Source organism: Oryctolagus cuniculus, chromosome 6 (assembly GCF_051225735.1).
Source record: "Oryctolagus cuniculus isolate XC-2025 breed Fujian yellow rabbit chromosome 6, ASM5122573v1, whole genome shotgun sequence".
Lineage (NCBI taxonomy): Eukaryota > Metazoa > Chordata > Mammalia > Lagomorpha > Leporidae > Oryctolagus > Oryctolagus cuniculus.
In genome coordinates, this window is record NC_142872.1 from 99,646,991 (window position 1) to 99,674,282 (window position 27,292).

The 27,292-nt window shown below is 38.7% G+C and overlaps 1 protein-coding gene across 50 annotated transcripts in view; it reads right to left on the reverse strand.

The window, feature by feature from the left end:
* Positions 1 to 27,292, reverse strand: part of STAU2 (staufen double-stranded RNA binding protein 2) — a 368,761-nt gene that overhangs the window by 96,090 nt on the left and 245,379 nt on the right. For 35 of the 50 annotated variants that reach the window (XR_016235741.1, XM_070075206.2, XM_070075198.2 and 32 more), the window contains one exon: positions 12,895 to 13,008. The exons of the other annotated variants lie outside the window; for them this stretch is intronic. Coding sequence is in view for 34 of the 35 variants with exons in the window: in XM_070075206.2 (XP_069931307.1) it covers positions 12,895 to 13,008 (114 nt within the window). In the remaining variant the exon portion in view is untranslated. The remainder of the gene's footprint in view (positions 1 to 12,894; positions 13,009 to 27,292) is intronic. 50 annotated transcript variants of the gene reach the window in all.

Genomic DNA, 27,292 nt, shown 5'->3' on the forward strand with positions numbered 1-27,292 from the left:
AAATACAAAGGTTCATTTCTGAGCTCTCTACTTTATTTATCTATATGTTTATATTTATGCTGCTAACTAGAATAGTATAGCTTACAGTGAAACTTAAAAAACTGAGAAGTATAGGTCTTCTAATTTTGTACTTCATTTTCAAAAGTGTTTTACCTATTTTGGGCTCTTTGCATTTCTACGTAAATTTTAGGATCGGCTTGTCAATTTCTACCCAAAGCAGCCTGCTGGGATTTTAATAGGGATTACACTGTCTCTGTAGGTCCACGAGGGGCAAACTGCCAAGTTAACAGCAGTCTTCTAACCCATGAACCCTGAATATCCCTCATATATTGAAATCTTATATAATTTCACCCCGCAATGTTTTAGTTTTCTGTGTATGTCTTCCACCTCTTGTTTCAGTTGCTTCCTAAGCCTTTTTTTTTTATTGTCTTTGATACTTTATGAACAAAGTAGACTTCCAACTTTCACTTTGGATTATTTACTTCTAATATTCAGAAATACTTATACAATTGATTGTACATTGCATCCTGTCCATAACTTTACTAAACTTGGTTATTAGTCCTAATAGGTGTGTTTGTGTTTTAGGATTTTCTACATGCAAGATCATGTCATCTGCAATTAACTGTTTTGCTTCCTCTTTTCCAAGCTACATACCTTCGTTCTCTCTCTTTTACTTTCCTTCTTTTCTTTGCCTTATTGCACTGGCTACACTCTCTAAAACAATGTTGAGTAGTAAAGACAGCAGACACTCTTGCCTTGTTTTTAATCTTAATCTTACGCAATAAAAGCATTCAGTCTTTCACCATTAAGCCATTACCTGAAGGCTTTTCACAGATGTTCTTTCTCAAATTAAGGAAATTCCCTTCCATTTCCAGATTGTTCAGTTTTTAACTTAGGAATGAATGTTTTATTTTTTCAAGTCTTTTCTGTGTCTACTGAGATATTTGTGTGGGCTATGTCTCTATAAATACTGTGTAGGAAGTAACTGATTTTCAGACGTTAAACCAAACTAAATAATGATCCTAATATATGCAACTTGATGTTGTTCACAGTTTCTAAGGCTCTATTCACTTTTTTCATTCTACTTCCTCTCTGCTATCCTAACTGGATAACTTTTTTGGTCTACCTGAAAGTCCATATGTCCATTCTTCTGCCACCTCAAATCTGTTGAATCACTCTAATGAATTTTCCATTTCAGTTCGTGTATTTTTCAACTTTAGACTCTTTGACTTTTTTATTTAAAAAATAATCTCTATTTTTTTTATTGAGAGTCTCTGCTTGTTGAGTCATTGTTCCTTTAGTTCCTTGAACATAGTATAGCTGACAAGGCCAACATTGTGTCCACTCAGAAACAGTTCCCAGTGACTGTTTTCCCCTGAGAATTGGTCCCCCTTTTTTCTTTTATGTATGTTCTAACTTTTTATTTAACCCTGAAATTTTAGATACTACATTGTCACTGTAGTAATTCTGGATGTCAATGTTTTCCCTTCGGGGTTGTTCTTGCTGTGGTTTTCTTGTTTATAAATTTATCTGAATCTGTGGAATGTATCTCACTCATAGTACATGACTACAAATGATCTCTACTCCATTTTAAAACTTGTTTTTATTTTTAAATCTGGCTCCCTAGGATTCACTCCTGTGTCTTCACAACTGAGTGATCAGTGAATGGTCAGTGGCTGTGCTAAAATGCCCTAAACCAGTAAAGCTTCTGTCCTTTACCAATGGATCTGTGGATTAGGGAGCACACTAAAAGTTAAAGTTTTCAAGTCTGCTCTGATATTTATTTTCTGCCAAGCCCTTTTGTATCTCCTCTGCATATGTGCAGAATTTCAGTTATCCAAGGCGTTGAAATCCTCTCTGATCTCTTCTACACATGTATTAAGCCTTTTGGTTAACTAGGAATATGTGGTGAGCATTGCTGCACTATTTCCCCAAATCTCCCTGATAAATTTCTGGCAAGCCTGATGGTCTGTTGTTGCCTCCAATCCAGACTGTCATCTTACTCACTGAGCTCTAGACTGCCTTTCTTATGTTTTTTCTACCAACATGTCTACTGTTACTCACACTGCTGGTGGGCATGAGGCCTTCATACTTCTCTTCATATCAATATCAATCAAGGTTACTTCTTCAATGAAACTTCTGGGTTTTATGGCTCATCTTGAGCTTGTAGAATATAGTGCTGAGTCTGGAGGTGTGGGGTGGGAGTACCCCAGGCAGGAACATCACACTATCCTAGTTTTCTTACATGAAACTCAGTAGTTTTTCTATGAATGAATGCTTCTCAATTTGTTGAATGCCTTCTATCAACTTTCAGAGTCCTAAAGTTGCTGTTTTTGACATTTTTGTTCAGTTTTATTACAGCTTGCTGAAAAGAGGATTTGTGCAGCTCTCACTCTGATTTTTTTCATGTTTTCTTACTCAGCTGGTTAACAAGGTCTGTTGATTCTTTCTCTGCAATGTTTCTAAGGGGGAGTGCTGCTTTTCTTACTGTATTCAGAGTCATACCCATCAAGTTAACTGGCATCCATTCCTCTATTTCCAGGATGGATGCTCTCCTCCCCATTAGACTCCTGCATCTGGCTGCCATATTGATCTTACAGACACATGCACAGAATGTAAATTTTATACTGGTAAGTCTAGCTTTCAGGAATATGGTCAACTGCCTTGGTCTCATGTAAAATCATTTATTTTTGGAGCTCCAGCCAAGTTGAGTTTTTCTTCCTCTGCATATATTTTGCCAATCTCTTTTCTCATGTAGTTTACCCCATGTGGAATGCCCTTACAATTTGTGTTTCAATTTCTGGTTCATCAACTCTTAAACAATACTTAACTCAGTGAATTCTTCTGTTCTTCATCATTCCTATATTCCACAGCCTTTCAATATTCATATATGCATAGATTTTAGAATATTTCTGATACAAAAATCATATTAATTTGCAGTTGGTCCTCAATTACCTTCTGTATATGTCTTGTTTCTCCAACTTCTCCCATCGACCCCTCTTTAAGATTTTATTTTTTGTACCTTCTGTCTCCAACTTTTAACTTGACTCAATTTGAGGGTTTTATTTACAAGATAGGAAATACAAAATAGGAAATTCTGGGAAATCCCAGAAATGGACATGAGGCTATGACAGCAGGGATGATAAGTAAAGCAGCAACTGTTTGCCACATGATATAAAAGTCTTTAAACATTTTAACTCATGGTACAATATCAGAGACACACCAGGTATCAATTCTGCCAGCAAATAGATTGATATTATCTGAATTTTATAACAGCTGTAGAATAAACTGTCTATAAAATAAAATTCTGTCACCCTTGGTCAGTTTTAGATTTGGGGAGAAATATGAGAACAATGAGTCTCTGCAATGTCAGGTGCAGACAAAAAGAGTGGACAGTCAGAAGCCAACAGTCAGGTAAGCAGGACAAGATCTAAGATGACAAAAGAACTGGTCAGCTAAGACAAACCAACAGAGCAGACAACAAGTAGGTAGCCAGGAGTTGAGAGTTCAGGGTGAGTGGGTAGGATCAGCCAGACAGATATTGAGGAAATTATGGGTAAGGATGCCCTCAAAGAGTCATCTAGGAAACAGAAACATATCAGCAAGGAGACTCTGCTTGACACGCAACCTTCCTCCTAGGTTGAAAATTTTCTTATATATTTCCTACTAAAGCAGAAACCTATGGGAAGGCATAACCTCTCTCTGCAGGTGATATTAGATGGACCAGAGTGAAAGTCATGAACATCAGTCTTTTAGAGGAAGAAATATCAGTGTAGGTCTTAGTGGAATGATGACCCTCCTAACCAAACAGCAGTGACCCAACCCAGGTTTGTGGTAGCGTATCACTGTGCCATTTATAAAGGGTATCAGAGACAATTTTTATCATTACCTTGCCCTTGTAATTTAATTTCAAAGATGTTAGGTATTTTAGAGTTTAACAATGCCTTCAATTCCTTCCATTAGATGATGCAAAAAAGAAGCCAATTAACCACAGGGTATTTTAAAAATATGTGATCTAAAAAGGCATTAACTGCCAACTTAGAAATGAAGAGAGCAGGCCAAATAACTGTTAGCAATGAAAATAATAATATTAAAAAATTTGAAGTATAACCTGTAACCGGTTTGTCTAAAAAAGAATTTTGGACTTGGGGAAAGGCATGACTTAATTGAAGGTATATTGCTTAGGGAGAGAAAGTTACTGTTTTCCAGCTTTAAATAGTGTAATAAATCATACACAACACCATAATCTGAGTTTACGAGGAAGGTAATACTCTTTAGGTTGTAAAAGTGACCTCCAGTGGGCAATAAGGCTCTCAAATCTGTGGCCTAGGGAACTATATTCCATTGATCGTCACTTTAAAAAAGTCTATATAGGCAACAGTTTTCCATTATAACTTTCACATCCATTTAGTCAATTATATACATATGGTATTTATTGGTTTAATAATGTATCTGGTTATGATTCATTAGTGTGAACTGCTAACAGAAAAGTTTTTAGAATAATTCCCCAATGATCTTCAAACCAACTTCAAAATACAGATATACAGAATACTAGGCATACTAAATTCCTTCCTAAATATTTTTAATTTAGAGGAGACATTAAGAATTAGAATACTGAATAAAAATTGAGAAATTACTGATGTGGACCATGTAGGAAGGTTGAAAATTGACATAAATTATTAGAAAACACTTTGGATTCTATTTATACTTTAACTTGTCTTCTATGAGATCATGAACATGAAATTACCTTCAAAGAGATAACCTGTTATAGACACTGAGCTACAGGTAAACTGAGCTACAGATTAAATAAGCAAATGAAGTTTTTTTTGTGTAGCTGGGAAAAGTCAGGTTTTTTTAACCTAAAATTTCACACTTTTTGCTGATTAAAATAGCTGTTATTCATCATTTAAGGGGAAAAATGGGAGAAAGAAAGCAGTAAGTAAGTTCGTGGCTTTTGACTATAGTCCAAAATTATTTTATAGCTCAAATTAATAAGTCACTTGTGTGCACAATATCATTGGATATATGCAACCTCTTAGAAATGTGGTCATGCTGCACTAAGCATAAATGAAATTATGAGTCAGTTATAAAATACATAATATTCAATCTTCCCACTACCTTTCCCTATAACTCACTGTTGGTCCTGGAAACTGCTTATGCATCTGAAATGAAAGAAGTAAAAAATCACTATGGGAACAACCGAATACTCCTTGTTACCTAACACACACACACACACACACACACACACACACCAGTTCAGCTTATGAAGTGTTTCTAAATGGGATTCCAGCAAGCAGACAGAAGTGACCTTTGCTACAGGCAAACTTCCTTTCAGTGCTCTGATGAATACTGATGAAGACAGACTTATTTATTATTCCCTTAGAGAATAAAATTGGTTTCCATTGTAGAGTAAATAAATCCAAAATTCACAGTCAAGTCTAATTGTGCTATAACATGGGCAATATTTCCAGGAAACTGGCTCTTTTCTGAAAGAGAATGAACTCTGAATGACCATGTTTAAGGTAGCATTTGAAGCAAAATTTGCAAAGTGAATGCCTAATGTCTTCCTTCCAATTCCGAGATTGCATTGGCAAAGTATTTTAGTAAAGAAACAAATAGTAAATATTTTAGGCTTTGCAGGCAATCAGGGCAGCCTCTGTTATAACTACTCATGTGGCTCTTGTAGTGGGAAAGTGGCCATAGGCAACACTTAAGTCAGTGGTTATGGCTGTGTCCCAGTAAGGTTGTACTTGTGGGTACTAAAATTTGAACTCCACGTAATTTCCATAAGCCATGAAATATTAATCTGATTTGATTTTTTTCAACTATTTCAAAAAGTAAAAGCCATTCTTAGTTTAGGTGGTAGGCTGGATTTGGCCCATGAGCCATAATGTGCTGACTCCAGTTTCAGCACATCAATCAATACATAATACCTATCCAGTGGTTGAGAGAAGTTTCTGAAGACGTTTCCTGCTGTAGTATGCTTTTTGAAGGTATGACTGAATTCCTTAACTGCAAAATATATTTGTGTAAATGGAAATTTCATATAATAAAGAAGAAACTTCAGGTCTATAGTCAAGGGGTAAGTTTTGGAGGAAATATTTTGAAATATGAAAACCAAAAAATATGAAAGTACTTTCCCAAAACTAACACTAAAGTTTATTAGCCTTTTTAATTTATCTCTTTTGGCACCCTAATTCATAAAAAGTAACAAAAGCCAAGTTAAATTTTGGATTCTGGCAGCTTCAGGGCCATCTAGAAGCTGCCACTAACAGTCATTACATCCAGTCATTCCATCTCCCACAGCACATGGCACTATGGCTGAATACTGAGCAGGCAAAGAGCTGAAGTTCAAAATGTACAGTCTGTGGAACATGAAGAAAGCCAGGGCCCACTGCAGTTGCGTCAAGGATGATGACATGGTATCTGTCATTAGGCAATGCCACCTAGTCATGTCTTCTACATTAGTAAGGCATTTTATTTGTCTTGGGTAATTATTGCTCGAACCTGTGATGTTCGCGCCTCTCTAGATTTCGAGGAATGCACTGATGAAGGATGACATCATTCAGTGAATACTGACTTGCATACGACGTGACAGAGGATGGAATCAGGAGGCAGCTCCTGCTACCTGAAGAAGGTAACTTAGGAATCCAAGACTCATATGCAGGCAGGGTGTCCTCAAATGCATGACAGGTTAGAAAAATTAAAAGTTATGAACAGTTTGGAAGAACTAATGGACAACATATGGATTCCTAGGGGCAGTCACATTGTACTCAGAAGGAGTACATGTGGACTCCTTCTGAAGGAGTGGATCCTTTCACAAAAGCTGTCCTTACAGGGCCACCTTCAGAGAAACACATTCCGTTTCTCTCACTGATTTTATCAAATGATTCTAGCTAATCCAAGTCTTCTAGTTTTCTTTGCATTTCAATTTAATCCCAACCTAGAAACACATACTGAGTGCCTCCTAAACACCACAGCACAAGAATGCCACAAGGTGAAACACGGCTCTAACAGGGTTAACAATGGATAATGTAAAAATACTCCTTAAGCACAACTTGGGGAGAGTTTTCTCTCTCTCTCTCTGTTTGGAAAAGGCCTATTGACCAGCAAGACATCTTGGTTGGATCTGATAAATACGCAAATTAAAGTTCTCCTGTAAGCAAAGAGAAAAGACCCAGGAAAGCAAAGACAAAAATGTGAGACAGCACAGACATGGTAACCCAATACCATAAGAGCATTAAGTATGGGTATAAACTAAATGCAGAGTAAAGAGCAAAGTATGAGACTGGAGACACACAACGTCTCTGATTTCATCCCATTGACCTGTGCTATCCAAAACACAGGTGACTACTGAACACCTGAAAGATGGTACACAAAATTAAATGTATTATTATTGAAAAATATACCCTGAATTTGAAGTATTAAAGAAAAGTAAGATATCTCAAAATCTTAAAAGCTGATTGCATGTTGAAATTATATTTTAGGCCAGCGCCGCAGCTCACTAGGCTAATCCTCCGCCTGTGGCGCCAGCACCCCAGGTTCTAGTCCTGGTCGGGACACTGGATTCTGTCCTGGTTGCTCCTCTTCCAGGCCAGCTCTCTGCTGTGGCCCGGGAGTGCAATGGAGGATGGCCCAAGTGCTTGGGTCCCTGCACCCGCATGGGAGACCAGGAGGAAGCACCTGGCTCCTGGCTTCGGATCGGTGCAGCACGCCGGCCGCAACGCGCCAGCCATAGCGGCCACTTCGGGGGTGAACCAACGGCAAAAGGAAGACCTTTATCTCTGTCTCTCTCTCACTGTCTAACTCTGCCTGTCAAAAAAAAAAAAATTATATTTTAGATATACTGGGTCAAATAAAACATCAAAATTAATTTTAACTATTTTTTTGTTTAATGTTTAATGGCTATTAAAATTTTATGTAGCATTCTATCCCTTATGTAATAGTCTATGTGGTTGATTCCTCAACAACCAGTTCACCCCAGCATTTATACCAGCAGTCGTGTCATTTCTCTTCCATGCAGCCAACCCAATCCAGGTCTATGAGCTGTGCAGGAAAGACGGCCAGAGGGTTTCCTAGTTCAGATATCTTAGGCCAAGACACAAGACCAGATGTCTCTTTTTGGATGTGTCTGTCTTGCCTGTGACACAGAGAGCGACTGTGGCCTTCTGTGAGTCACAGGATGAAGAGTAGTATGACAGAGCCAAGATATGGGAACAACCTGAGCCCTTGCTGACATCACTGAGCTACTTTATCAAACAATCCTGAAGTTTACTCTTCCTTTGAACTTCCTGTTAGATGAGCTAATGAAGTTCCTTATTATTTAAGCCTGAATGAGTCAGGTTTTCTGTTATCTGTAGCCAAAAGCATCCTGGCTGAAACACTCCTAGACTATAATTACAAGCATAAGGGAATACAGATATTATTTAAGACCAATTAATACTGCAAAAGTTCTGCACATAGTCTACAATCAAGCAATATACCATTGTTTTGATAATATGTTTGGATAATATGTAAGAAGGCCTTTTTACATTTAGTCTTAAAATATCATATCACTGTAAGACTTTATGGCATAATTAGGTAAAGAAACTTAATTAATCAGAAAATAAATTATAATCAGAACTTATAATCAAAAGAAGAATGAAATACCCATTAGATTTATAAACTGTTACCCTTAATCACTGTCCTTTTGTTGAGAGGAATGACCTGAATCCTATTCAAAGCACACAACAATGATTGAGAAAAGATCAACTTAATTTTACTATCTGGACATAAACCTTAAAAAGTGGTATAGCAAATACAGTTTGCTATAGTAAAAACTCTTGAGAATTACTGTGAGAATTAAGGAAAATAACGTATGAAAAGCTGAGTGTAGTATCTAGTATATAGTAAACGCATTACATAAAAATGTGATTGTTTATTTTCCCTTGTAAAATTGTCAACTTTTTATTCTAAGTATTGTGTCAAATATGCATTGTCATTTACGTGACAATCTTGCTTTTGCTGACTAGAAGGCACATACAGTAAAGTCTAGCGGACAGATGTTACATTTCTTTGGCTAGTTCTAGAGTGCTTGATTAAGTAGTAGACTTATTACTTCATTATTATAGCTATTTCAAGCAAGCAAGTTCCAGACTTACCTAAACACATAAAGGGAGACAGCAGCAAACTATTACTGAATTAAACTAAAGTACTTTTACTAAGCTACATCTACTCACCCAACCTTTGTGACACTTGTGATACAATCTAAATGAAGATGAATTAAAAAAAAAAAAAAAAAAAGCCGGGGAAGGAAGTTTATGACTCTGAAGACTGTGGAGCTGTGACTGGAAGGTAAAGGAGGCAGACAGGAAGAGGTACTCAGTGATCCCCACAAGTGATGAAGGGGGGTGCTCGGCTTCGCAGTTAAGACACCCACATCCCATATCTGGTCCTGGCTCTGTTCCTGGTTCCAGCTTTCTGCTAATGTGCACCCTAGGAGGCAACAGATGATGGCTGAAGCAACTGGGTCCCTGTTATTCATACGGGAGACTAGACTGAGTTCCCAGCTCCCAGTTGTGGTCTGTTTCAGCAATGGCCAATTGCAGCTATTTGGGGAATGAACCATCATGTGGGAACTGAATCAATCACTCTCTCTCTCTTCCTCTCCCTCTCAAATAAATGAATAAATGAAGTGATGAAGAAAAATGTAGAAATGGTATCAAGCCAAAAGAAGAGAGTAAAGAACAATTAATGAGTTACATCAATCCAGAGGTTTCTAAAACATTTTTTGTGCTATTCCTAAAAAGTATATATATATATATATATATATACTTTTTTTTTTTTAATGTATTTTTAAAGTCAGAGTTAGAGAGAGACAAATAGAGAGAGACAGAGATCTTCCATCACCGGTTCTCTCCCCAGTTTTCTGCAAAGGCCAGGGCTGGTCCAGGCCAAAGCCAGGAGCTTCACCCAGATCTCCCATATGGGTGGCAGGGGCCCAAGTATCTAAGCCATTTTCAGCTGCTTTTCCCAGGCCACTAGCAGCGAGCTGGATCAGAAGTGATGCAGCCGGGACATGAACCAGAGCTCATGCGGGATGCCAGCATCGCAGGTGGCGGCTTTGATTCCCTATGCCACAACACTGGCTCCCAAGAATTTTGTTTTTAGTAATATACACGATCCAATGTAACTTTAATCTCCACATAGGATATACTGAAAAATACTGACTGGAGTCCGCACTAGCTCAATCTAAATGTGTTTTTTATGTGATTCATAAATAATGATAATCACTCATTATTGAAACTACCCTGAGATCAACAGTTTTTAAATTTCACAAGACAACTGGCTTACCAAGGACTAAGACTGAAATTCATTATCTTTGTAAACTCCAGAGTCTAATGGAGTTCTCCCACACAGTTGTTCACAGTTAGCACACAGGTGCTAAAGAAGTGAGTATGTGGGAATGTAAACTATATTTTGGTTCTGGACAATTAAACATTCTAAACCAATGTACATTTCTAACATAACATTTGTTGTGATGAGTAAAGGAAACACACATATAACAGACTGTTAGAGGCACCGTGGGGACCTCCAGCAAACCCAGACTGAAGGACTGCCCCTGTCTAAATGAGAACTCAAAGCTCCCAAATGGGAAACTCTGGCCTGCAGACCTTTTCCCTGAAGTCCGATAGGGGTGAGCACAGGTCACTTTTGGAGACTAATTACTATTTTAGGAAGTCTGAAGCAGGCCTTCCCAATTACTGGCAGTTGGACAAGCACCAAACCAGGCCACAGGTTAAATTCAGTGTGTCTCAATGTGGATCCAACACCCCCAAGAGTTCACGAGAGGCAAAGAGATGATATTCTTCCACGTTTCCTTGGGGTCAGTACTGCATTTAGAAACTGATAAAGCAATGAATCCAGCTTTCTTTTCCTTTAAAGTTGAGTTTACTCAGTCATTATCCACAGCCAATCAAATGTACTCTTTTTAGAGCACAGTTTATGAGTTTGACAAATGTGTGCAGTTGTGTTTCCACCACCACGATCAAGATACAGCACACGTCCATAACCCCAGTAAATCCCTCATGACACTTTTGAGTCAATCCCACTCCACAGTCCCAGCCCCTGGCAACCACTGATCTGTTTTCTATCCCCATAGTTTTGCCTTTTTCCAGAAGGTCCTATAAATGGAATCTACAGAATGGAAGCCAGGTTCCAAAGAAGTAGATACAAAGTTCCACAGCTAGTTCCTGGCAAAGCTGAGTTTGAGCCCAGTTTCCACTCCCAGTCCAGTGTTCTCTACAGCAACACACTGCCTCCATGAGCAGTGGGCTGCTCTCCTCAGACGTCTGGGATGGGTCATTGGTGTACTCTTTCTCTGCTCAGCCTCAGAAATTTGAAGGCTGGGTATCCCATGCTGCTCTTGCCATTTGTTTCTGCCATGAGTGGATACGGAGACAGATACAGAGATGGCCATACTTGCCAAATTCAAAGGGGTGCAGTTGCTAGATTATAAGCTCCAGAAGAACAAGAACCAATTCTAAAATTCTCACCATGTATCCTTAGCACATAGCACATGCACAGAGCACATAATACTTTCTGTAAGGTAGAGTTCAGGCTGTGCCTCAGATCTCCTCTGTAGCTATAATTTTAAAAGTCCCAAGAAGCACTAATCTCTAAGTGGCTCTCCAGATCAACATGCAGTAACTCTTTATTTTTGGTTAGGATCACTAACCAGGAGCAGGAAGATCAGTTACAGAACCATAAAACGGTAGTACCAGAATGGATCTTATAAGTCATCTAACCCAACTCCCTCATTTAACAAACAGAGTTGCAAGGAGGTGACAGAACCCACCCAGGGAGATGCAGCTGTATTCTGCCACAGTTAGTTCCTGAAACTTAGATTTTCTAACTTCCAACTAGCTGCTCATTCCCGAGCATCGCAGCATCTCCCCACCAATCAACAAACAATGAGTGGAAACCCACAATGGAGAGGTGTACCCTTAAGAATATTATCTGAGGTCCTGTTTGGGTTGGATGAAGATAATTCATGAGTTTGAGAAGATACACTAATGTATTCTTTTATTTTCTCCATGCAAGAGGCACTACTACTCAAACTGGAGAAAAAAATATTAGTCAGAGACCATTAGACTGAGCCCTCAGATTTGCTCAACAATGGAAGTGAACATGGGTTATCACAGTTCTAAACTTGTATGGTTAATTTAGAAAGCATAGCTGGTTAGGCACATGTAAACTAATTCTATGACCTAGATCATTAGTTTAGTCTCATGTGATGATTATTTTAATTGAAAATATATATTATAAACAGGATGTCATCTCTTGCTGCTATCTAAACAATCAAAGGAATGTGTTTATGAAGAAACAATGTACTTTGCAGATTTTCAGCTTCACTTCAGAAATTAAACTTTAGAAATAAAAACAACAACACTGGAACTTCATTTCAAAAACATCTCACGTTATGGGACTAAGCTGATGGTTCTGAATGTTCACAGGGTTATTTGACATTCATTCTGTCACAGAAAAACTCTTCAGCAGAACCAAGTTAGTATATTATAGTGAGACTCCAGTGTTACACTATTCTATGGATCCTTCATTTCACATATGATTATTAAAAGTAAAAGTAGCTTGTGGGGCAATTTTTTCTTTCTTAGAAAATAATCTTACACATTTAAATTAGTGATGAACTACAAATGAGAAATCTAAAATAATTTAAGTCTCCTAAGGTAACAGTTTCCCAAGACAATTTTAACTTTGGAAAAGTCTGGAAATGGTGCTAGTGGGTAAGTGTATTAAGAAAAGCAAAGCTGTATGTGTGCACATAGCTTCCACTCTGATGGCCTCGGACTTCTTAGCTGGGCCATCATGCAGCAAAACAGCAGTGGCACATGATACCTGGTCATGGCTGGCGTCAATGGAGCTTCCAATACCATGGAAAGTCATCTGCACAGGGGCTAAGGTCAGACAGGTCACACACTCTTTGCCACTTTGTCTATCACAGTAGTGAACCTATAACAGAACACACGCAATCTGCTGAACACGATTTTCAAGAGGGAGCCAGTTGCAAAAGGCCCTTTTTCAAAGGGTTTAGATTTCAATAAAAATTCAAAAAATTTGTGCAGAATACACTTCAAATATTTCAAACCTTACTGAAATGCTGCTATATCTATGGAAAGTCCATTAATTTCATCTTAAGTGGGTTTTTTGTTTTGTTTGTTTTTAGGTTTTTGAAGGACTTTAGGAAATGCTACAAAAAGCACTTTATGTATAGCTAGGTAAAACCATTCAGAACTAAATGCTACATCTATCTTTAAGGTCAAGTTGTTCACAAGGCATAATGCATACAGGATTCAAGCACAAGCAAAAGTCAAGTTCATTTGGTTCTGATGGAACTTTACCAACCTGAGCTGTCAGTCATCTTTGACTCCATGAGTATGTGACTGCTACTTAATTGGTAATGACATTTCCTCTTTTTCTATGTTATAGTCCCTACAAAATCACTGTTTTTTATATATACATATATATAAATATATAATATATAGTGATATATATATCACTATATCACACCGTTTGAAATTTTTGACATTATAGTCAAATAGAATTAAACTGAAATGATTTGTAAAGTGCAGAGCAAAATAAAGTTACTACAATATTATTCTTCCTTTAAACACAACTAGCCTTGATTAAAACCACATGTAAGACCCTCTATATCAGAGGCAGGGGATAAGGGGATGGGAGGGATAAGTCCTCTTCTCATTAAGAAAATTTCCATCCTTTCATTTATCTACTTCCAAAAAAAGTTCTTTTAGTGATCTTTTCTTATTGTAAGTTAATAAAGTCACATGAGCACTGCTTCTATGATAAACTGGTGAAAATATGCCCATAGAACGCAATGGGAGTCCTACTAATCATATTTAGAAGGAAAACTGGCTTAATTTGTTAAATGTACATAAATTTAGGAAAAAGGCTTAGGTGAGAAAATTGAATTTGTGAGGAAGGAAATTACAGCACATATCAAGTCCTTGTCTGAGGTTTTCTTTCAATTGCTGCCTAATGTCCACAGATCTTTGCAATAGAATACGGACCATCTTTATGCTGTCTTGTCTACTATGGATCCAACTGAAAATTACCACAAAACAAATCCTAGTCTAATGCTTGAATAATTCCACTTTTCTAAACCAGCTGGGTTACTGAGAATGGCCATCATTTTCCCTAGGGATGGAGAAATATATCCTTCCTGGGAATCTATAAAACACAGTTTAAGACTAAAATCAAGTCAATATAAAAGCCTTATTTCCAAAGTACTGTAAAGATTTTGTTATAAAAACATTTTTTCATGTTAACCTTGGGGAAAGAGATTTGACGACAGTTTTAATTCACTGTACTATACCCCCTGAGCAAACTGAAAGCTCAGTGTATCTGAGTTCAAGAATGTGGAAGTGTGGTTTACTATGCATCAGCTTAGTATGATGGGGAAAAATGAAACTTATCACCCAACAGGTTTATGCAGAAGCCAATAAATGGTGACACTGTAACAGCTACAGTTCACAACCATTTATGGTACAGTTAAAGTATTATGGCTGATATAGGGCTATTATAAAACATGCCCTTTTAAAATTTAATAAAATATAATAACCCTTTTGACACCAATTGAAAGCCCACGTGAAGGACATGACGCAGAGTGACACTGAACACACCTACATGTCAACAGGCTCAATGCAGCTCTATTCTTTCTCCTTGAGAACGAAAGGCAGAAAGTGCAAACATACAACGATTTCAGTTGAAAAGATAGGTTTTAAACTTCATTTCCATCAGTGGTTTACACTCCACTATTGAAGAGGCTTTAACTTTTCTCCTACCTGTACGCAATTCACTGTGAGCCTGCAAGTACCTAATAAAATTCCACACATCCTCCAGACATTCAGTGTCAGTGTACATACACTAGGAAGTTTCAGATAGTTCATGGAAAATGCATGCCAGCTTTTAGTTCTGTTTTCCCAGGAACCTGCTGAAGCTCCCTTGTGCGACTCATATGTGAAAGATGAACGCACAATTGGCACACAGCTCCAAGATGTAGTGGCACCCAGCATTGTGCTAGAGAACGCAAGCTGTCCTTCAACAACCCCCTCCCTGCCCCAGTAATTCTCATCTGAGCACTTGGCTGCTCAGAAGAAAGATCACACTTCCTGGGCCCTCATGTAATCCTGATTGATCATCTGACTAAGTAGAGTGTGAATCAAAGAATTCTGTGGCAGGTCTGGAAACTCTAAAAATTAGATTTCAGGTGTGCGCCCTTTGCTCTTCTTTAACCATTTTGCAAAGCTGATGCTTGGCGTCTAGATTATCACCATCTTTGACCATGAGGACAAAGACCAAAACCTGTATTTGGTAGAGTGGTCAGTTAGAAGGAACTTAGGTCCCTAAAGACTTCACCATGCCAGTCCTACAAGGCACACTGATTGACCTTTGCATGAGCAAAACATAACCTCTATTCTGTTTAAGTAACTTTAAAAAATCACTCATGAGAGATCTTAATCTCAGTGAGACTTTTCCAATTGCCCCAGAATTGACACCAGAACCCAGAACCAACAATAAAAGAGCTCAAAGGGCTGGCAACATTTAAAGCTAAGGCCTTATTTTCTACTCTGGTCCCCTTTGTAGGAATCAGCACTATTGGTCCAACCACAAAGAATACACAGAGGAACAAGGGGTGGGGAGGTGAACAGGAGGGCATCACCTGGATTGTCCAGTCTTAGGAGAAATACAGTATTTCCTGTGACAGCTCTAACAGAACATCTGATAGTGGGAGAACTGGAACGAAAGGAAGAATAACATTCCATTCCTGGTGGGCGGTCTGCTGAGAACTGAACCTGCAGGCTCCCTCTGACTGAGTCTGATATGTGCCCCTAGAGCTTTGGAAGAATATAAACTATATATAAAGACTAGGCCTAGAGACACCTGAGAGCTTGCTAAAAGAGGCCAAGGCACATAGGGTACCTGAAAAAAACCAAGAAGGATGGAAGACATGCTCACCTCGGATCTCCACGGCTCTTGGAGGGAATGAGAATTTCAGAAGAAGCCAAGCAGTTATTCAAGCTAACCAAAGTGATGCCCACCAACACAGGGGGACAGTGGTATGGACTGGGAAAGCCCAAAGGAAACATGGCTGCTCCTGAGGGCCGGAGAGAGCTGGGAGAAACTGACCTTGGCCTCAAGAAAGTCACAGACACTGTCAACATGGAAACCAGCAGCAGATGGAAACCAGGCTAGGTACCCTCTTCCCCTACCTTAGTTCCCTACAAACAACTCAGGATGAGAGGAGTAAGGCCATGAAGCCGATGTAGGTTGTGGAGGAAGGTGCCTCAGAATCAGGTCAAGCTCTGAGCCACCAACCACAGACACTCAAAGATGCTGGAGAGAAGAGCAGAGAGAGAAGCCGATGTCTACCCTTCTGCCTCTAAGTCTCCTGAGCCACAGTAAATGGCTTGCAACAGGGAGACATGAACTTGGTTTTACACTGAACTACACTAGATGTTTTTAAACAAATAACTACAAAACTATGGGATCTGCCCAAGGTATCATAAATGGCCATGAATGGGAGATTTGACAGAGCACACAGGAAAGCAATGAGTAGATTTACACACCATCATTTCACATTTATGCCCTCACTGCATTGAGACTGCCCAATAAACCAGATAAAAATATATGAAACCACTGCTTGAGGGCCCAATTTCCAATTAAATGAGAAATAATAAAATGTTGATAAAAGGTCCTAAGAGTCATACTTTACAAACTTCATCAATGACTTATCAAAACAAGTTTCAGATGGTCTGCTTCAGATATACATTTTCTTTTCAGAAATAAAAACATGACTGTTCATACAGCTGTGACTTTTTTTTAATGTGACTTTTTTTTAAAGATTTTATTTATTTATTTGACAGGCAGAGTCGCAGACAGAGAGAGACAGAGAGAAAGGTCCTCCCTCCGTTGGCTCACTCCCCAAGTGGTCGCAAAGGATGGAGCTGTGCCAATCTGAAGCCAGGAGCCAGGTGCTTCCTTCCAGCCTCCCATGCGGGTGCAGGGGCCCAAGCACTTGGACCATCCTCCACTGCCCTGCCGGGCCACAGCAGAGAGCTGGACTGGAAGAGGAGCAACCGGGACTAGAACTGGTGCCCACATGGGATGCTGGCACCACATGCAGAGGATTAACCCAGTGCGCCATGGCGCTAGCCAAAAAAAAAAATGTGACATTTTGAAATCTATTATTCTAAATCTAAAAATGTTTCCTATGATTCAAAGCATTAGCAGAAATCAGGAATCTTAGAACACTGTTGAAATAATAATGGCAAAAGTATTTAACTATGTCTGTAATGCACACATCTTCACAACTGACTGGGCAAACTGCTAGAACAAAGCAGTGTGCTTCTGCCACTGCACCTCTAAACACTCCAGTGTACAGCGTCAAGGACCTTGATTTGGATGAAATAAAAATGAACAATCTTAGAAGATTACTGAAGTTATCTCCCTATATATACCATAAGATTTATTATTTATGAATCATATCACTTTGATGCTTTTGGTATGCTAAAATATAAGCTCCTGACTTTGGTATTTAAAGGGTTGTCATACTTGTTACAGATTTATAACATATCAACAACTATAAACTGAGATTTTGTTTCTTTCTTATGAAACTACAGAAATTATTCCACTAAAAATGAATCATAAATTTCAATGTCAATTAAATAACATGGCTTCCTTTGAAATTTTCACACCTGCAATAATTTTTATGCTACCATAAATTTCCTAGGTTGATTTATAATCCAATAAACCCAGACGAGATACTTCTATTGTGGATTCTGACATTCATCTCGCCAGTCTGAAGACTTCTTTTTACCTGAAGAGACAGGCACAAACCACTTCAACTATCCAGAGCTTGAGAAGTAAAATACTATAAGTCTTAGAATGACTTATTATAAAAAGTTGGGTATATGAATTTTTTCATGCTCATTAGAAAATACGAAGGAACACCTAAGTTAAAATTACCCAATCTCTTAAAAAAAAAAAAAAAGAGCTGAATCCCACTGTTTCCTGCTGGTTTGAAGTGCCTTGATGTCGCAGGACTACTAAATATTTGACAAAACTCAGCAGGGAACTGGTTAACTGCATGCCTGTCAGACATGTTTAATGGCTACCCCCTGTGGGACAAAGAATGAGGAGGGTCTGAAAAAGAGCCATGTTTAAAGCAAGTTGCTCATTAGGTCATTAATGAAAGATAAAGGTTTGTACATTCAAATCAGATCCATAACACAATCACTGTGTCAAGAAAAGCCCAGGTTTGATTAGCAGACCTCAGGTTCCTTAACCGTGGAGCCGACTGCACAGCAAGCAGTAGGCAGTGGTGATTCCACTGGAGCTACTGCATAGAAGCCCTGCACAGAGAATCAAGACAACAAGGAGCTAAAGAGTGACAGTTCAACAACAAATCCTAAGATAATCAAAACATCCTTGATTCTTGCAGTCTGCACCCCAGCTGTACAACACACCTAGATTGTTAGTGACATAAAACAGTGTATTCTTAGCAAGGCATGAAGTAGTTTGTTTCATAACTGTTGACCTAAATAAGTAGATTAAATTGGTATTAAACATTTCTTAACTATTTTTTAGATCACTTGATGACATGTAAATTACATTATTTATTTGGGTCAGCTACAGCCAATAAGTACAAATCTACATTACGTTAGTTCTATATAATTAATTAACTAATTTATAGCAGATAAAATTAGCTGATCTATGAAAAGCATTTAGAACGGTGGCTGGCCCTTGGTTAAAATAAACACTATATATTCTTATTGCAATTATAACGCAGTCCCAAAATGCAGTAAGATATAACAAAATGTATAAATATTAATAACATTCATTAGTAAATGTCTTTTACTGACTTTAAGCTTTTCCTCCATCTCTTTTATAACTCATAACATATCCACTCCTTAACAAAAATGTAAACATATACAGAGCATGCTCAATCACATACCAGTGTTTTAGTTGTTGAGTAAGCTGTTTCACCATGCACACAATATGCCTGTGACATTAATGCCTCTAAAGGGACAGGAATAAATGAATGAAGGAAATCACATTACAGACTGGGACACAACTTGCAATTATATTCTCTCTCTCTTAGAAATTCTATGTTTGGAGCCAGCATCGTGGCACAGCAGGTTAAGATACTGCTTGTGATGTCACCACACCATATGAGAGGTTCAAGTCCCAGCTGCTCCACTTCTGCCCCAGTTCCCTGCTAATGTGTCTGAGAAAGCAATGGAAGATGGCCCAAGTATCTCGGCCCCTGCCACCAACGTGGGAGACTCATATGGAATCCTAGATTCCTGACTTTGGCCTTGCCCCAGCCTAGGCTGTTGTGGCCATTAGGGGAGCGAACCAGTGGATGGAAGATCTATCTCTCTCTTTGTAACTCTACTTTTCAAATAAATAAGCTTTTTAAAAAAAGAAATTCTAGGTTTGGAATAATGGGATAAGCTTTGAAAATGACATATTTCATGTCCAAAATCTGCCACTAATGTATAAAAATATATTTCTAATATAAGCCATAGATAAAAATTTTTCTGACAAATGCAGAAACACATGTATTGTCAGCATTGTTGTTGAGTTAACGACATTCTTACTGTGAGTGATGAGCATGTACATGACAAAAGCACTAAATGTTTCTTTGCTTTTTAGTCTACATTGACCATGGCAGTGAAGGTCTTAAGGATACAACTAATTAGGACATAATCTACACACACATGCACACACACGAACATATGCATGCACACATAAGTGTACACAGTTATTTCAGTTTTACATTTCCATCAAAGGAAAGAACTAAGTGATTTTTAAGAGTCAATTTCATATGTACCACCAAAAGGAGCTTCCTCTCTTTTGTAGGGAGCACTCATGTTCTGACATATCCACGTACATTCATTTATATATGTAAAACAAAGCACATTAAAATCAAGAGTACTTTATAAAGAAGTAACTTTTTACAAGAGAGCAGGAAGGGTGAGGAGAATGGGTGGGAGGGCTGGCACAGTGAGAATTATTATGTACATAATGCTGTATTTATGAGACACATACAAATTAAAAATAAATACTAAAAGGAAATAACTTTTTAATAAGGAAAACATTTTCAAGGTTAAAAGAAAATTACACTTCTGTTGGTAGTTGGTACACCAAAGTTAAACTAATGCAAACTCCTCTCTCATTAGGGTCAACTCTTCCAATTTTTCTGTATTAGAATTCTATTTAATGTACTGAATATTACTTCAAAAAATGGGTACCAAAGATAAGACCTTACAAATCTTTCCCTTTCTGTGTGTATAGGGTTTTTACAGCAGCATTATAGAGAGTTAAGACCATATTGGCACTTAATTGTATTTTTTGCAAAATATTAGATCAGTGAAACAAAGACCTGGTTGTTTAAAAAAAATGAAACTGGAAGTAAAAAGAAAAGAAAGGAAAAGAAAAAAAAAAGAAAAGAAAGGCCCAAGTTAATAAAATCAGAGATAAAAAAGAAAATTTAACAACAGATATCACCAAAATAAAAAGAATCAGCAGGAATTATTACAAAGAGCTGTATGCCAACAAATATAAAAACCTAGAAGAAATGGATTGATTTCTAGACACATACAACCTACCAAAATTGAGCCATGAAGACACAGAAAACCTAAACAGACCAGTAACCAAGACAGAGATTGAATATGTAATAAAGTCCCTCCCAACAAAGAAAAACCCAGGACTGGATGGCTTCACTACTGAATTCTATCAGGTATTTAAACAAGAACTAATTCCAATTATTCTCAAGCTATTCAAAACAAGTGAATGAGAGGGAACCCTACCAAACTCCTTCTATGAAGCCAGCGTCACCTTAATTCCTAAAACAAAAAAAGATACAACAGAGAAAGAGTACAGACCAATTTTCCTTATAAATATCTATAATGCAAAAATATTCAACAAAATACTAGCCAACACATCAGAAAGAACATCAACTAGAACCAAGTGGGATTTATCCCTAGTATGCAGGGATGGTTCAACATTCGCAAATCAATCAATGTGATACATCACATTAGTCAACTGAAGAACAAAAATGAGATAGTTATTTCAATGGATGAAGAGAAAGCATTTGATAAAATACAACTTTCATTGATGATAAAAACCTTAAGAAAATTGGGTATAGAAGAACATTCCTCAAGACAAACAAGGCAATCGGTAACAAACCCACAGCCAGCACCTATTGAATGGAGAAAAGTTGGAAGCTTTCCAATTAAGATTTGGAACCAGACGAGGATGCCCACTTTTACCATTACTATTCAATATGGTCCTGGAAGTTTAAGCCAGAGCCGTTAGGCCAGAAAAAGAAATCAAAGGGATACTAATTGGGAAGGAAGAAGTTAAACTATCCCCATTTGCAGATGGCATGATTCTATATATATAGGGGATCCAAAAGACACCACTGAGAGACTACTGGAACTCATTAAAGAGTTTGGTAAAGTGGTAAGATATAAAATTAACACACAAAAATCAATAGCTTTTGTATGCACAATGTGTATGAGAAAAAGCTTCTAAGATCAATCCCATTCACAACAGCTACCAAAAAATAATCAAATACCTTGGAATAAATTTAATCAAGGATGTCAAAGATCTGTACAATGAGAATTACAAAACATTAAAGAAAGAAACAGAAGACAATAAAAAATGGAAAAGCCTTCCATGTTCATGGATTGGAAAAATCAATATAATCAAAATGTCCATTCTACAAAAAACAATTTACAGATTCACTGTGATACCAATCAAAATACCAAGACATTCTTCTCATATCTAGAAAAAATGATTCTGAAATTCATATGGAGGCACAAGAGACCCTGAATAGCTAAAGTAGTCTTACACAACAATAACAAAGCCAGAGGCATCACAATACCAGATTTCAAGACATAATTATAGTTATAATCAAAACAGCCTGGTAGTGGCACAAAAAAAACAGATGGGTAGACAACTGTAACAGAAAGAAACTCCTGAAATCAATTCACACATCTACACCCAACTGATCTTTTTTTTTTTTTTATTTGACAGGTAGAAATATAGACAGTGAGAGAGAGACAGAGAGAAAGGTCTTCCTTTGCCATTGGTTCACCCCCCCCAAAATGGCCGTGACAGCTGGCGCTACGCCGATCTGAAGCCAGGAGCCAGGTGCTTCTTCCTGGTCTCTCATGCGGGTGGCAGGGGCCTAAGCACTTGGACCATCCTCCACTGCCCTCCCGGGGCACAGCAGAGAGCTGGACTGGAAGAGGAGCAACTGGGGCTAGAACCTGGTGCCCATATGGGATGCCGGCGCTGCAGGCCACCCAACTGATCTTTGACAAAGGATCTAAAATCAATCCTGGGAGCAAGAACAGTCTCTTCTACAAATGGTGCTAGGAAAACTTGATCTCTGCATGCAAAAGTAAGAACAAGAGCCCTACCTTATACCTTACACAAAAATCCACTCAAGGGGCTGGTGCTGTGGTGCAGGTTAATCCTCCACCTGCAGTGCCAGCATCACATATGAGCACTGATTCTAGTCCTGGCTGCTCCTCTTCTGATCCAGCTCTCGCCTAAGGCCTAGGAAAGCAGTAGAAGATGGCCAAAGTGCTTGGGTCCCTGTATCTATGTGGAAGATCCAGGAAGAAGCTCTTGGCTCCTGGCTTCGGATAGGCTTAGCTCTGGCCATTGTGGTCTTTTGGAGAGTGAACCAGAGGATTGAAGATCTTTCTATCTCTCCCTCTCACTGTCTGCAACTCTGCCTCCAAAATAAATTAAAAAATCTTTTAAAAAATGGATCAAGGATCTAACTCTATGACCCAATATACTCAAATTACTAGAGTAGAACATTGGGGAAACCCTGCAAGACATTGGCATAGGCAAAGACTTCTTGAAAAAGACCCCAGAAACACAGGCAATCAAAGCCAAAATTGACAAATATGATTTCATCAAGCTGAGAAGCTTCTGCACTGCAAAAGAAACACTCAGCAAAGTAAAGAGGCAACTGATAGAATGGGAGAAAATATCTGCAAACTATGCAAGTGACAAAGGATTAATATCCAGGATCTAAAAAGAGCTCAAGAAATTCAAGAAGAAAGCAAACAATCCAATTAAGAAATGGGCAAAGCCATTAGAGTTTCTCAGGCATGGAAAGCCAAGACACTCTGGCAAAAAATGACTTAAATGAAAGATCTCTGTGAGTGAGATTCCAGTGGAAAGAACAGGCCATCAAAGAAGGAGGTACCTTTCTCTGAAGGGAGGAGAGAACTTCCACTTTGATTATGGCCTTGTCTAAATAAAGTCTGAGTCTGTGAACTCAGAGGGCTTCCATAACCTTGGCAGCTCATGACAAGAGCCTAGGGTGATTACTGACATCATAAATAAGAGTGCAATTATTAAATCAACAATAGGAGTCACTGTGCACTTATTCCCCATGTAGGATCTCTGTCCTTAATGTGTTGTATTATGAGAATTAACGGTAAAATTAGTCTTCAAATAGTACTTTACACTTTGTGTATCTGTGTGGTTGCAATCTGTTGAAATCTTTACTTAGTATATACTAAGTTGATCTTCTGTATATAAAGATAATTAAAAATGAATCTTAATGAAGAATGAAATGGAAGACGGAGTAGGAGATGGGATGGTTGCAAGTGGGAGGGTGGTTATGGGGGGGGGGGAGCTGCTATAATCCAAAAGTTGTACTTTGGAAATTTATATTTATTAAATAAAACTTTTCTTTGACAGGCAGAGTTAGACAGTGAGAAAGAGAGACAGAAAGGTCTTCCTTCCGTTGGTTCACCCCCCAAATGGCTGCTACGGCTGGCACGCTGCACCAATCTGAAGCCAGGAGCCAGGTGCTTCTTCCTGATCTCCCATGTGGGTGCAGGGCTCAAGGACTTGGGCCATCTTCCACTGCCTTCCTGGGCCACAGCAGAGAGCTGGACTGGAAGAGGAGCAACTGGGACAGAATCCTGCACCCCAACTGGACTAGAACCCAGGGTGCCAGCGCTGCAGGTGGAGGATTAGTCAAGTGAGCCGCGGCACCAGCCTAAATAAAACTTTTCTAAAAAGAAAGAAAAAGATATTGGAAAAGGACTTAATCAGGCATTTTTCTTTTTTTAATAAATGTAAATTTACAAAGTGCAACTTCTGCATTGTTGTGGCTTCCCCCCAACCTCCCTCCCACCCACAGCCCTCCCATCACCCACTCCCTCTCCCATCCCACTCTTCATCACGTTTCATTTTCAATTATCTTTATTTACAGAAGATCAGCTTAGTACATACTAAGCAAAGATTTCAACAGACTGCGCCCACACAACCGCACAAGATATAGAGTACTGTTCGACTAGTAGTGTTATTGTTAACTCTCATAGTAAAACACATTAAGGACAGAGATCCTGCATGGGGAGAATGTGCACAGTGACTCCCATTGTTGATTTAACAACTGACACTCTTATTTATGACGTCAGTAATCACCTGAGGCTCTTTCCATGAGCTATCGAGGCTATGGAAGCCCCTTGAGTTCACCAACTCTGAACTTATTTAGTCAAGGCCATATCACAGAGAGGTTCCTTCTTCTCTTCAGAGAAAGGTGCCTCCTTTTCTGATGGCCTGTTCTTTTGGCTGGGATCTTGTTCACCGAGATCTTTCATTCAGGTCGTTTTTGCCAGAGTGTCTTGGCTTTCCATGCCTGTGAGACTCTCATGGGCCTTTTAGCCAGATCCGAATGGCCCAAGGGTTGATTCTGAGGCCTGAGTGCTGTTTAGGGCATTTGCTTTTCTATGTGTCTGCTGTGTGTCTTGCTTCCCCCGCAGGATCATTCTCTGTGTTTTAATTCTATCCTTCATTATTTGCAAACACTGGTCTTATCTGTGAAATCTCTTTGACACTTACCCTATCTTTTTGATCAATTATGTACTTACACTTATCACTTTAACAAATGAGATGGCATTGGTACATGTCTCCTTGATAAGACTGAACTGGAATCCCCTGGCACATTTCTAGCTCTACCATTGGAGGTAAGTCCAAGTGAGCATGTGCCGACCTTAAACAGGCATTTTTCAAAGGATGAAATTCAAATGGCCAACAGACACTTGAGAAAATGCTCAGGATCACTAGCCATCAGGAAAATGCAAATCAAAAGCACAGGGAGGTTCCACATCATTCCAAATAGAATGGCTTTCATACAGAAATCAATAATAAATGCTGGTGAGGATGTGAGAAAAAAGGTACCCTAATCCACTGTTGGTGGGAATGTAAACTGGTGCAGCCACTGTGGAAGACAGTATAGAGATACCTCAGAAATCTGAATATAGAACTACTATATAAACCAGCCATCCTACTCCTGGGAATTTACCCATATGAAAAGAAATCAGCATATGAAAGAGTTATCAGCACCCCTATGTTTATTGCAGCTCAATTCACAATAGCTAGGATATGGAATCAACCCAGATGTCTATCAACTGAAGACTGGGTACTGGTATATGTACACTATGGAATACTACACAGTGGTTAAAAAAAAAATGAAATCCTGTCATTTGCAACACAATGGATGCAACTGGAAACCATTATACTTAGTGAAATAAGCCAGTCCCAAAAGGACAAATACCATATGTTCTCTCTGATGAGTGGTAACTAATAGAGTAGCTAATAGGTAGTATGTTGTTTAGGGTTAATCTTATGAGTATAAAGTTAACTGAAAACACATATTTGTGAAAAATAAGAATGGGACTAGGAGAGGGAAGAAGAAGAAAAGTGGGAGTGAGGGCAGAATGAGAAGAATCACTGTGTTCCTAAATTTGTATACATGAAATGTATGAAGTTTGTATACCTTAAACAAAAAGTTTCTAAGTAAAAAAAATTTTAAGGGGCTAGCACTGTGGCACAGCAGGTTAAATCCCTGGCCTGCAGCACCAGCATTCCATATAGCTGCCTGCTGTTCCACTTCTGATCCAGCTCCCTGCTAATGCGCCTGGGAAAGCAGCAGAGGATGGCCCAGATGCTTGGGCCCCTGCACCCAAGTGGGAGACCTGGAAGAAGCTCCTGGCTCCTGACTTTGGATCGGCTCAGCTCCACCTCTTGCAGCCATTTGGGGAGAGAACCAGCAGATAGAAGACCTGTGCGTGCATGTGTGTGTATGTGTGTGTCTGTGTCTGTCAGTCTGTCTACACTCTCTGTTAACTCTTTCAAATAAAAAAAATTTTTGAAAAATATTAAAATATAGTGTCTTCTACTTAAGAATTATGAATTTTAGAAACATACAATACACATTTTTATTGAAACCTAATTATATTCATGATGAAAAGACTGTTTATTACTTGTGCTTCCAGACAAGAGGAAATAGTTTTAGTTTTCCCTATTCTGCTTGTAAAAGCTCTGAATATTATACATAAAACAAGCACAAGAGGACTCAGAAAATAGAGAGGAGAAAGACTATCTGTAGACTTCAGAAAAGCCAGAAACCTGGCAATACCAATGGCTACAGGAAAAACAGAGCAGAAAAAGTCTCACCCTATGCTCTTCAGCCAAAAGAATGTAAAAGGAATAATCTAGCAAGACAGAAAACCACCCTACCTCAGGCAAACACTACGGAAAAAATGGAATACTCACTCCTATGCACAACAGCAAAGGCTAACCAGAAAGTCTATTCTTTCACCCTCACCTGACTATAATGAGGAGACCCAATGCCTACAGCGGTAACAGAGAAAGCCAAATGGAGAGTGAGGACTTTCATCCCTGTTGGATTCCTGGACTTTCTACCTGCTAACAAGGAGGCACCCACCTCTCTTTGCCACAGTGGTGTCAAGAGATGCACTGCAGAGATCAGGACATTCTTCACCCCTAGGTTGTAACAGGTTCCCTTCCTCTCACCAGGGTGTCAACAGCAGATAAATGGAAATGTGAACTTGCTAGTAATAGGGTAGCACCCCTACTCCAAGCTTACTGAAACAGAAGTGTTAGGAACATAGTACACAAAATGTACAGATCTCAACAGAAAATCACTCCCCCCAAGATCCAGGATAATTTCAACATGAATGGGAAAAGACAATCACCAGATGCCAACAGCAAGACAGCACAGATATAAGACTTATCTAAAGTAGCCATCATAAAAAAAGTTTCAAGAAGCAATTATACACACATACTTGAACAAATGAAAAAAGTAGCCTAACTAAAGGAACAGAAGATACCTCAATAGATGGACAGCAAAATGGAGAGGACAGAA